We start from the raw sequence: 12,912 nt of genomic DNA, 5'->3' as shown, positions 1-12,912 counted from the left end.
TTCTTTTTTCTTCATGTCTTTTTTTTATTAGAGTATCATTTATATATAATCTCATGATGGTTTCACATAACATTGTGGTTTCAACATTCACCAATATTATCAAGTCCTAACCCCCTCTCTTGTAGTCACTATCAGCATAGTAAGATGCTATAGAGTCATTACCTGTCTTCTCCGGGCTGTACTGCCTTTCCTGTGACCTACCTGTATTGTAATTGCAAATTATAGTGCCCCTTAATCCTCTTCTCCCTCCCCACCCACCATCCTATTGGTAAGTTTTTTCTAGATGCTCTTTATCAAGTTGAGGAAATTCTTCTCAATTTCTATTTTTTCGGAGAGTTTTTATTATATTGAATTTTGTCAAATGCTTTATCCAAATGGACTAATATTGCATGATTTTTCTTCTTTTGCTGTTAATATGTAAGTTACATTACTTGATTTTCCAAGTATTGAACAAGCCTTGCATTCCTGGAGTAAACTCCATTTGGTCATGACACATACTTTTTTATATATAGATACATGAATTCTGTTTGCTAATATTTATTAGCATTTTTAAACATAGAAGGATATTGACCTGTAGTCACCTTTTTGGTATAGTCTTTGTCAAGGTTTGGAATCAGGATATAATACAAGTTTCATAAAGCAAATTGGAGAGAATTCCCTCTCCTATTTTCTGGAAGAGATTATGTAGCATTGGTCCTTCTTTAAATATTTGATAAAATTCTCCAGTGATACTCCCTGGATCTGGAGAGTTCTATTTTAGAAGTTTTTAATTATGAATTCAGTTTCCTGAATAATAGGGCTGTTCAGATTATTTGCTTCATGTTGGGTTTTGTCTAAGATGTCAAATGTATGCATATTGAGTGTTAACAGCACTCATTTTTCATCTTTTGATCTGCAGGGTCTGTAGTGATCTCCCCTGTTTCATTGTTGATATTGGTAATTTGTCTTCTTTTTTCTGTCAGTCTTAATAGAGGTTTGTCATTATATTGATCTTTTCAATACAAAAAATCCCAGCTCTATTTTCATTGATTTTTCTCTTTTGCTTTTCTGTTTTCAATTTCATTGGTTTCTGCATTGATTTTATTATTTCTTTCCTCCTACTTGCTTTGGTTTCATTTTGTTCCTCTTTTTCTAGATCTTGGATTGCTAATTTGGATCACTTAGCTTTTATTCTGACCAAGTCTATATGTACCTACCAAGGCTGAATACATTCAGGTTGGTGGTAGTCCACAGTGTAATTGTCTTTGGATGATATCCACTTATGCTATATAACTGCTAAAATATCTGGGTGCCTGCTGTGTGCCAGACCCTGTGCTAGAGCCCAGGTCTGGGGATCCCTTCCCTTGCAGCCACCAGTCCAGCCGTCACAGTAAATGCATAAGTTAGCTCATTTGGATCCAGTTTCAGATGAGTGAATCTCCAACATGGTATTCGCAGACATTTGCACGGAGCTTGCTGCAGGGCAGGCCCAGGCACAGCACTCCACAAACGGGAACACTGGGGGTCTTGAATGTGCTCTGTCCTGTGATAAGGGTGGGTACGGAGCTGTGGGAGAGCCAGGGGTGACTCCCCCAGCACCACTCAGAATCCTCTGACCCTGGGGTACAATCCTTTGAATATGCTCGTCCTGTCAAGGAGGCTTTGGTTCTTGGAGAACCCAAGAGTCAAGCCAAATAGAATGGGAAAGGTGTGTGATGAGATTAGGTACTTTGGTCTTCCTAGTCATATCTCCTAGGCTTCAAGGTATGTGTAATGTGGTGACGAAATGGAAGATAATCTTCTGGAAGCCAAATTGAAACTAATATCCCAGTATTGATCATCATATTTAATACTGAGTCAGTTTTACATTTCTTGGTTTGCAGATATAATGAGTGCTGGTCATCTGATTGTGCTCTTTGCCTCAAGCATTGTTATTAGTGACACAATTTTGTTATTTGTTTGAAGTTTTAAACATGGGTTTTCTGTTTCCTAATAACCCCTCACTGTGTGTTTCTGACTGACAGCAAATTCAAAGTGCGATCACAGGTACCCTCAGCCCTCAAGGCATCGTGGTGCCTGCTTCCGCGCTGCAGCAGGGGAATGTAACCATGGCAACGGTGGCAGGTATAAAAACTCTTTATAATAGAATGAAGAGGTGCATAAATATAGTTTTTAATTAATGCCAGTTCTCTATATAGGAGTGCAAAATCTAGAGCTTTTTGAATACCTGTTTCTTGTTAATTCTTAGTAACATTTTATGCAAATTGTTTCCCTACTAAAAAATATTGATAGCTTTTATATAGCAGTTGAAAACATATAGCAAAAACAAATTGTAATTTTCAAATAACAGCATGTTTACTTGTGCTCTCTGCAGCATCTGGAAAACCTTAACTTGTGTCACTAATTGACAATGAGCAGATAAAAACACAGTCGTAGTGTTAGTATTAACTTGTATAACAAAACCATTACAGGAAGGGGACAGATTCTAGAGCTCCCTGGTGCATCTAGAACATTGCAAATATAAAACCATCATGAAAATGGGATGTGGCATGTAAGGAGGGAAGGAATTAACAGTAAAACCTCTACATAATAGCACAAAGGGAGACCTCCACAGGAAGATGAAGGCATATTTGATTTAAAAAGCCAGCTGTAATAAAAATATTTGTTATTTATGACTTTGGTAAAATCTTTTAACATATGCTAATTGTGGGGGCAAGTAGAAACAGAGGCAAGCAAAGGGAAGGGAACTACAGAACCTGCCCAAGCAGGCCGAGTCCTGAGCAGCCTTTGTAAGGGACACGCATGTGCTGCTTGTCCGGTGGGTTCTTAAAATAATTTATAGTGAGAAGTCAGCTAGCAAAGTATAGCTGAGCATTTGAAGTGACTTAAAAAGCTCATCAAACTAGAGATTTTGTTCCTTCCGTAAGTATACTAAGAAGCATGTTTTCAATGTTGAAACTTAAAAGTAATTTAATTTCTCTGCTTCCTTTCTGAGGTGGCACAGTTTATCAGCCTGTCACCGTCGTTACTCCCCAGGGCCAAGTGGTGACGCAGGCGTTGTCTCCTGGGACGATCAGGATCCAGAACTCCCAGGTGTGTGTGCCATTCCTTTAGAAGGGCTTTGGGGGGCATGTTGCACAGCTGTGAGTGCACAGGTAGAACTAGGCCGGAGTGCTCCCTCTGCTGGAGATCATTTGTCTCAGCCTCACTTTCCTGTGGAATCCCCAGTCTCAGTGTTAGTGTTTTGTTTCCTTGTCACCCTTCCTCTCTCTCATGGTGACAAAATTGCAAAGTTCAGAAGAGAAGAGGAGGCAGGGGGAGTCATCCACTATCCCTTAAGCAATCCTGTGGGCCATGCTAATGCTGGGTTGTATGGCTGTCTTCACCTTGGGAGACTTGAGGCTGTGTAGATGCCCTCTTGCTGGGGCCTGTGGAGATTCACAGCAGAACCACCAAGCTGGTGTTCCAGGCCATGCTGAGGCCCCCGATACCTCCTGTGGCAGTGTTAGGCTGGCTGGGTCCTGTCTGCTCTTGCTGCTGTGCACCTGCTGTGCCTGGCATGGGTGTCCAGGCCCTTGGTTAACATCCTCCCACACCCTGATAAGCCTAAGAGAGGTGTCCCCTTTCCTCTCTCCACGTTGCCCAGTGGGGACCCTGTTCTAAGGAGGCTGCTCTCCTCCCCTTGGCCCACCACCTCCTGGGGAACACAGCTCCCAAAGCACAGGAGGCAGCTTCATGACCAGCATGCTCTGACATGCTGTGACCTTGGGATATCTTGCCCTCTCTGTTCCTTTATGGTAAAATGAGATGGTCTGCCAGACCCCTAAAATTTCTGGAGATACATACACACATGTATACCACACACAAATACACTGTACACACATACATGTGTAAAGACACTTATGCACACACATACACTTTTTTTTTTTACATTTAGCTAGGTTTAAATCGGAAAATGTTCCTGTTACCAGTTCTTACTTAAAGAACATTGATTCATTCTTTATGTTAGTTCTGTCTTTGGCCTGCACAGATATTTTCTACATCCTTATTAACAACTTTGAGGCCCAGCCTTGGGGATGTCAGTGTTTTTTTCCCTAAATCAGATAGCATATTTGAGAGGGCTGGGCTGGCACAGACCAGCAACCCTCTCCAGGTATTGCTGTGTTTGACTTCATGGACAAAGTCAAGCTGGCAGGGCCAGAGGTTTGGGGCCCCTCAGAGGTCATCTGGGCACATGTGGGACTTCCCAGGATGTGAAGTGACTTCCCAAGCTCAGCAATGGGCAGGGGAAGAGCTGGCTGCCACCAGCACTGTTCCTTCATCTCCCACCCAGCCCTCTCCTTGGAGTTTCCCACTGTGGACGGCTGAAACACAGAGCAGCTTCTGGTTTGCAGAGTGTTTCCTAGTATCAAAGTGAACTGCTTTCAGAGGAAGACATTTTGAAGTCAAATGCCTTATAGTGGGAAGTTTTCTCCTGACCTGGATGTTCTTACAGACAAAGATTAATGATTGAAGTAGCAAACATGTGGAGTTTGGATTATTTCAGTAGAACCCTTTCTCACGTGGACATGCATGTGACTCTCCCTCGCTCCCTGTGGCAGGTGAACACACTCCCTTGCTTGCTGCCTGTGGGCACTTCTGCTCTGGTGCTCAGTGGCCTGCAGCCTGCCTCGAGCTGATCATGGCCCCTGTTGTTTATGGCTCCAGTGTAGCAGGGCTTGGAGCCAGAGAGATAAGCTGCTCAGGGTTTCTAGCAGGAGAGTGAAGAGATCTGATTACAGGTGGGGAGTGTTCTTTGAATAAAATATTGACATTATATAGCTGAGCTTTGAACAACATGGCTTTGAACTTCATGGGACCACTTACATGCAGATTTTTTCCAATAAATACAGTAAAGTAAGTGTATTTTCTCTTCCTTAGGACTTTCTTAATATCTTTTTTCTATAGTTTATTTTATTGTGAGAGTATAGTATATGACCCATACAACATATAAAACATGTGTTAATTAACTGTTTATGTCATCAGTAAGGCTACAGTTGGTCATTTAGTAGTTAAATTTTGGGGGAGTCAAAAGTTATATGTGGATTTTCAACTGCAAGATGGGGGCCAGCACATCCCCGGCATTGTTTGAGGGTTGACTGTGTATATGATTCTGTCATAGATATTTGGCTTGCTTTGGGCTCTTTTTTTCTTCTTTTTTGGCCAAGGTTTGGGTCTTGCTATGCTTCAGATCTTGGAGGAACTCAGCAGTGACCGTCTGTTTTTGTGTCGGAACCTGTCAGGGTTGGTTTTGTCAGGGAGGTTGATGGTCTGTCATGGTTCGTGTTGTCAGCGCTGGTGGTCAGCGTCATTCACATGAGGGGGCACGCGTGGGCGAGTCCCGGCTGCAGTGGCAGTGTGGTGGCAGTGATGGCTGAGCCCTCGGACGCTTGCGCCTGCCCCATGGGGCAGATCCCCGCCCGGTGTCTGGCTGGGCCATGAGCAGCCACAGTGGCTCTGCATGGCGTTGCCGTGCTCCCCAGGGCAGAGTCCCCACCATGGCGCGCTTTGTGACCTAGTGCTGGTTGGGCGTGGGCAGGATTTGCGTGCTCTTCCTTGGACATCTCTGCCGGAAAGCCATAAATTGTACTTCAAGTGCAAACTACCCTAAAGATTTTTAAGAAAATGAGGATTCTGCAGGGTGGGAGATTCCACTGGTCTCTTCTCCCACTGCCTCCTTCCCTTTCCCGTGGAGTTGTCTTTGTACAACTGTTATTTGTATATCATAGGGTTTTACTGTTGTCTGGCCTGTAACAAAGTTTTTTTGCCTCTGTTTTACTCCTTAGTCTTGCCTTTTTATTAAGTTGCTTGTGTCACCACATGGGGTGCCCAGCATGCAAACGGCTTGTCACAAGTACAGCAGTTGCCACCCCGGTCCCCACACGCAGCTGCTCTCAGATGTCTTAGCTGTCGCTTCTGCTGTTCCATGTCTCTGAACAACAGCCCTCTCTCTCAGTTCACCCTCCAAACATGTAGGCCTGGCCTTTTGCCAGGTGAGGGCCTCCCCACCCGCTCACTGTGTCTGTCCCGTCTCCGCTCATTTCATCGCAGCGAGGTCGTGTCGTTCTCCGTGCTGCTGTCGTCATGACCATGTGATCCTGGCTTCTGCCGAGCTGTGTGTACTACCATCTGGTTCAAATGGTTCTTTCCACCCAAGTTAATATCTTGTATTTTCCCTCCTTGGCTATGGTTCCATGGCATTGATGGCTGAGTCCTCACATCCTCTTAGATAACAAGCATGCTGTGTGGCCTCCAGGGCTGTCCTCTATCTAGGCTGGGCATAGGGCATGGGGCGTGTTATGGAACTTCCCTTTGATACCACCTTGAGGATTCCCTTCTCCTGGATCCCACTCTTCCACTTGCATGGCTGTACTCTCCCTTGGAAAGCTTCTGGAATTCTGCATGGGAAGAACATTTTGTTGAGACTCTGCAAACCTAAAAATGACTTTAATTTGGCTTCCTACTTGCTGGCATGTGCCGCCTGGACAGTCCCAGGTGGGGACATGCCCTCAGGGAGGCACCAGGGTGCTGTGGGAGCAGTGCTGCCACTGGGAGGTGGCCCTGGCTCCGAAGGGCTTATCCTTGAGTCAGGACATTTTCCTGAACGCTCTCAGTGACAGACAACCCCACCCACCCCCGCCCTGCCCACCTGCCTCTCTTTCTAGAAGTCTTACTGACTGAACAGTAGACCTCCTGAGTGGAGTCTCGGTTTTTGTTACTTTTGTAGTTGTGTTCCCATTGTCTTCTCTCTGACAGATTGCCTTTTCTCTTCCAACACATCGAACAAGTTTTAAATTTTCAGCATAGTTTTTATTTCTCAGATTCTTCTTTGCTCTCGTCTGTGCCCTTTTTTCTTAAAGTAGCATCCTGGTTTTGGTTCATGGCTGACTGAAGTCTTCTTTAGTTTCTGCACTCTCGCTGTTCCCTCTGCATTGAAAAGTTTATTCACTTTAGAGTCTCCTTTCTGTGATGTAGGGTGTCAGGTGTTTGGGGACACTAGGTCCTTTTAATGAAAACATGAGCCACTAGAAAACTGGTGCTTTCGAGTGCTGGGCAGGAGCAAGCTGGCTCTTCTGTGGGTGGGCCTCCAGATTCTCCATTTGTGCTTCTTCCTTCAGTTTCTTCAAAAAAGGACGCTGGCGCCTGGGGCACGTGGGGCTGCAGGGCCTAGTGGGCGGAGCACCCTCTGTGGCCGACTTCCTGACCCCTCCCTCCGCCCCTGTCCCCCACTCCCTCTGCACCCGACTTCTGGCAGGGCAGGCAGGGGGCATCTGCAGAGAATGACGGCAGGGGCCATGGGTCTCGCTGCTTCTCAAGTGGACTTTCAGCTGGTTTCCTGGGCTTCATGTGCCCTGCCTGTCCAGTGCCAGGCTCTCCTGGAGCTCCTGAGGGCAACTGGGTTAGCTGGTCCTCACTTGGCTCAGCTGGCCCTCCTTAGGCCCCTCGGCACATGCGTGAAATCAAGTTGTGCAGCCACTTTATGTCACTTTGCCTCTTTATGAGCCCACATTTGCTTTAAATCTTCACAAAAGAGCAATGCTGAAACACATGTCCAATTTTATGAATAATGTCATGTATTAAATTGAGACAAATAAGACAAGCTAAGTTTTGGCCCTGGTGCTTTGGGACTAGTTTTAAAAGTTCATTTTTTACTCATTTTCCTGTATACACAAGGGTGAGCACACAGGTGGTACTTCACACCATTTGTTTTCAGTCCTTTAGCAAACAAACACATTCCAAAACAACTATGCCTTTAGTGGTAATCCTGAGTTTTAAGAAATTCTAGATACAGTTAGTGCTGCTCTTCATGGCCACTAAGTCATAAGTTCTGTTTTTAAAAATATATCCAAAATGATGTCAATCCAGAGGGGATACAAATAATATAGTAAAAACCTCTTCAAAATAAACTTCCAAATCCTTTAAATGATGTTTATAATCATTCACCTGAAATCGACCATAGAGGCGGACGTTCTACTACCTGTGAGGTCAGAGCCATATGTACGCTCTGAATTAGAGCATTAATCACAGAGCATCATCTAGGCTGAGGCCCTGGCCGGCAGTACTTGTCACCTTCCCAGTCGGGGTGGTGGGTCCAGATGACACTGTCTCTGCAGGCAGTGGGGAGCCAGACGCGTGCCTAGACATAGCGCCAAAGCCTGATGCACAGCCCCTTAAGTAGCAATCTTTTCTCATGTTTGTGTGAGGAAGTGTTTTGATGTGTGTCCTTTCCTTCTGAAATGGAGTGGACAGAATGTGTCAGTGCTTTTCTCAGGATGAGGGAGGCAGTGTCTTTAGTGGCATCTGGGCCAGAGGTGGTCCCCTTACCCCTTGCTTTGTGATTCCTCATCTATACTTTATTTCCATTTCTCGCCCCTCTGTTAAGCTGACATGGCCTCCTCTGGGTGGTGTAAGCAGCTTCCATGTCTCATTGGTTTCTTGAAGTCCCTTTCAGGCTAGGAAACGGGATGCTACTGTGTCCATTTCTAGAGGAAGCAAGGTGAGAGCAGGTAGTGACTGAGAGGACTGTGGGACTCTGCCGAGTGGAGGGCTCAGAGGCCCTCTCAGCATCTATCCCACGGTCAAGGAGTCCCTGCATAGCTGAGGCTGTGTAAGCAATTACAATGCAGAGGAAGCTGTATCCTCAGACAGCCCCATACAGGGTCCAGGGTGCATGTCCTTACTGCAGATAAGTCATTTATCCATAAGATCCTTGGTCATTTCTCCATCTGAAGTTGTAAGTTACTTGGATATGTTGTAATTTTCTATGTTTTCTAACATTATTTTTCAATTGTTTAAAAGCTTCAGTTACAGTTAAACCAAGATCTAAGCATCTTGCATCAAGATGATGGCTCATCTAAGAATAAAAGGGGTGTTCTGCCGAAGCACGCTACCAATGTGATGAGATCTTGGCTCTTTCAGCACATAGGGGTAAGAACAAAAGCAATTTCACAGTTAGCAAGACTCTCTTTCTGGCTTATTTTCTAGAAAAAACTTACTATGTGGGCTAGTAGGCCTGGTTTTAAGGATCAGCATTTCGTTGACTGTCCTACGGTGGGTGGAGATGGAACAGAAGGAGGTCACCAGCAAGTGGAGGACTTGCTTCAAGAAACTTAGCATAGAATGAGGGTTGCCACAGGTGGAAGGGAATAAATTCAGCTCCTGTTCTTCGCACACAGGCATGTGAGAAACTGCCCGAATTGGGTGGTAAATTAGAGAAGAGGGAGGAGAAAGGATGCATTTGGGCAAAACATCAGAAAACAGCAATGTTTTTTATATATTGGAGCATAAGGAAGACATGACAAGGTCAAAGATGGAGATGTGGTCACCCAGATGGGCAGAGGGGTCCACAGATGGACTCGCTGAACTTGATCTAGAGCGTGGCTGGTAGGCAGCGCTGACTCGGCCTGTGTCTGGGCACCTGTTTCCTCTCCATGAGTACATCCTGTCTTAGGAAGCACAGACTTCCTGATACACTCAGTGGTAAAGATTTGCTTTCCACCATGCTTGGCCACTGAGTCTTCCCGCCTGGAACTCGGGGGAGAGCGTGACAACCTGGTCTGGAAGTCTGGGTAAGGAATGAGTGGGACGCCTCAGAGGAGTGCATGGTGGGACACGGCAGGGAATGGACCCCTCAGGGGTGTTTGGGTGCAGATGCCATGGCTGCCTCTGTAGTCAGGAGCGACAGGTCAGGAGGTCCTGCAGGAAGCTGCCTGGTAGTCCCATGAACCAGTGTTTTGGCTAGATGCTTCCACCCCATGTTGTTTGTCCCCAGACTGCACATGGCCACCTGCCTCTTCCTGAGAGCCCAGCTGAGCTGGGCCTGTCTGGTTACATCCCTCCATTTCTCTCGCTTCTCACTAGCCTGTCCTCATCCCCATCCTGGTGTGCCAAGGCTGTCAGCAGGGTGTCGGCCAGGTGCTAGGCTCCTCGTGTCCTTCCTCTGGGTCCACCTTCCCTAGGCACCGCTGCCGGGGCCTGAGGCCTGTACTTGTTCCGTGGCACCTGTCTCCATCCTACCCCCGATGGTCCCTCTGGGCTTTAGCCCTTGTCTCTGTGAGCAGCCACCCTTTTCACTAACTGGTGTCGGGCCCCTAACCTGAGGGGCAGGGGTCCCAGGCAGCGACCAGCTTTGGATTTGAACCAGCACGAGATGTCGTGGAGTGGTCAGGGAGGGGTTGGGACCCCCCTCTCCTGGGGGGAGACCCTGAGGGAGCCCAGGCTGCCTCTCCTTGAGTGCTGGGGCCCAGCGCCTCTCCTCTCTGCTCGGGTGCTCTGGCCACCACCAAGCCATTCCCACCAGCAGTGCACACGGTCCCCACGGAGAGCGGGTTACCTTTGGGCAGTGCCACCATGTCTACAGGTTTGTCTGAAGAAGAGTCACAAGAAGATGGAAGGTTTTGTGGGCAAAGTGGTAGTGGTGTTCGCTGTGCTAATAGAAATGAGTTGGAGCGTGGGCGTCCCTGTTGGTTTGCTGGAGTGGTGGTGGAGCTGGGCAGCATGGTGGGGGAGGGCCAGATGCGCAAGGGGCTCCGGGGAAGCGGTAGTAGTGAAGGAGGCACACTTCTCTCTGAACACCTCGTGATGTCACAGCCCATAAATGCGTCTGTAATGCCATTACTGGAATACAAGCAGGCAAGTGGTAGACTTGGATAGTTTTCCTTGTAAGTTCCTTTAATGTTCAAATTATTGCTAAAACAATAAACCCTCATAGATGCAGTTAAAATGCCACTGTTTTTCCTAGAAAGCGGTTTCTCCCTCTTCTTGCCTTCATCTCTTTAGAATACTTCCCTTTCCCTGTCCTTCTCACACTCCAGGGCAGCATTTACTACTGTCTGTTTCTGATCTGTGTCCTGACGTTTCTGCCCCCTTTCATTTTACAAGCCCTTCAAAGGGCAAGCACAGTGTGTTACATGACCTCTAACTCGGGGCCATAACGCTCATCTACGGAAACAGATCGAGCCACTGTCGCAGTCTGTGGGGACACATAAAGCCCCAAGAGGACTGTGGTCTGCGTCTGCACTGTGAGGCACAGTGGCCTTCCCACGGGGGGGGGTGTGTGTGCTCACCTGGAGGCCCTCCTCCTGCCTAACCGGCTGTCCACTGGCTCTCGGGGTCCCTGTCAGTCCAAATAAGGGACTTTGGTGCAAATAGGTCATAGAGTAAATGTCTTAATAGGGTTTCTGCATGTGGACAGTAGTCAGTCTTAGAGAAATGATTTACTGTACACAGAAAGTATTTTCCTTTGGTGTCTCTCTGAATTTTGATACTTCTGGGTTCATTCTGCTTTCTAAAGTGAAATGTTTTGTTCCTACATTTAAAAAAAGAGTAGTATGACCGACACTTCTTTCCCCAGCCCTGGATTTGGTTCTTTACTGGCAACACACGTTAGCCCAGCAGGGGTCTGCTTCTAAAAAGCCTTGCTGACATCAGGGCCTCCTAGGGTGGAGTGTTCCTGGGATACCTGGGAGAAAATGCATCCTCACCTGAGACATACCTGGAGCAGCTGGCCCCGCCCAGCCCTTTTTCCTGCTTCCTCTTTGGCCAACTGCAGGGTGGGAAAGTGTGCAGACTGTCCTGTCAGGTGTTTCATCTGTAGAATGAAGGGGAAGCTATGTCAGGAGGTGATGGTGGGGGTCAGTGAATCACTGTAGGATGTGCGGTGACAGCATTGCTGTCTGGTGGAGGCAGAGATTTCATGGGTCAGAAAGCAACATTTGTCCACTTTAAGTGGGTGTAGGTTCTGGTTAATAAGTTGTGCCACAGTAAAGTTGATACAAAGGCTGTAGGTTGTATCAGGTGCTTAGCGCAGCGCCTGGCAAGGAGTGGGCCCCTCGATGGGCAGCTACTCCTGGCAGCTGGGTCACCATTTCACTTTTGAACCTTCAGACTGTGTCTAACCACACCTGAGCTTGTGCTTTACCAAGCTGCTGCAGTACCAGTGTGTTCTTGTGTGGCTAGGAAGAAACTTCATTCTGTTTTGGGAATTTCTACAAAAAGTTGTAAGACTGTAGTTAGGTTTTAAATAAAAGCACTATTGACACCAGCTTTTACTGTTGATTATTTGTATGCTTCTATTTTACCTAGATAATAATTGAGTTCCTTTTTAAAAACTGTGGTTCATGGTAACCCTTCATTTTATTTTTAGCATCCCTACCCCACAGAAGATGAGAAAAAACAGATTGCTGCCCAGACAAACCTGACACTACTCCAGGTCAACAACTGGTAAGGGCGTCTGCCTGTCAGCATGACGGGGGCTTGGGAGGTGCCGGCACTAGGAAGTGGTAAATTTGGCTGGGAACGCAGGGGCCTTTGAACTAGCAGTCCTGCTCTGAGAGCTCTGGGACTGGTGGCAGATTTCGGGATAAATCGGCACCCACTTTGCACCTGAAGCTTCAGGGGCCTCACTGTGGACGCTTTGCCTCATTCTGCCTGCCCACTCAGAAGCGTGTTTCTCTTTGTGTCGCTATTCCCAAGCCCCACATTCATTCAGAAATGTGATGTTTTTGTGGATGGGCCTCTCTGGGCAGTCAGTGGCCTAGATGAGGTACCCCAACTCTGTGGCTCCCACTCGGTGGCCCCCCGCAGCTTCCCCTCCTTTTGAAACCTTGCGTCACTTTGTCTAGCTGTAACTTGGGGAAGCAGCCCTCACTCTTCCCTTTGGGGAGGCAGCAAGGCTTGGAGAGACTGAGAGGGGAGCACCCGGGATGCTTGCTTTATCAGTGAGCACCCTGTTCTGGTGACCGTGTCACATGTAGCTGTGGGCACTTGGACCCTGACCACCCGGGCTACGCTTAGACTTTATTAGTCATTTATCTCATATTTATTTATTAGAGGTAGGAAATGATTTCAGCTTAATAAATTTGGTATGCACGAAAGATAATAAAACACATACCC

At 47.0% G+C, this 12,912-nt stretch overlaps 1 protein-coding gene across 11 annotated transcripts in view; it reads left to right on the top strand.

Moving 5' to 3' along the window:
- PKNOX1 (PBX/knotted 1 homeobox 1) overlaps positions 1–12,912 on the top strand; it is a 66,991-nt gene that overhangs the window by 46,063 nt on the left and 8,016 nt on the right. For all 11 annotated transcript variants that reach the window (XM_037014751.2, XM_037014753.2, XM_037014752.2 and 8 more), the window contains 4 exons: positions 2,004–2,103; positions 2,975–3,072; positions 8,818–8,946; positions 12,164–12,240. In XM_037014751.2, coding sequence (XP_036870646.1) covers positions 2,004–2,103; positions 2,975–3,072; positions 8,818–8,946; positions 12,164–12,240 — 404 coding nt within the window. The remainder of the gene's footprint in view (positions 1–2,003; positions 2,104–2,974; positions 3,073–8,817; positions 8,947–12,163; positions 12,241–12,912) is intronic.

This window comes from Manis javanica, chromosome 3, assembly GCF_040802235.1.
Source record: "Manis javanica isolate MJ-LG chromosome 3, MJ_LKY, whole genome shotgun sequence".
Lineage (NCBI taxonomy): Eukaryota > Metazoa > Chordata > Mammalia > Pholidota > Manidae > Manis > Manis javanica.
This window is presented reverse-complemented; position numbering and strand designations above follow the sequence as displayed.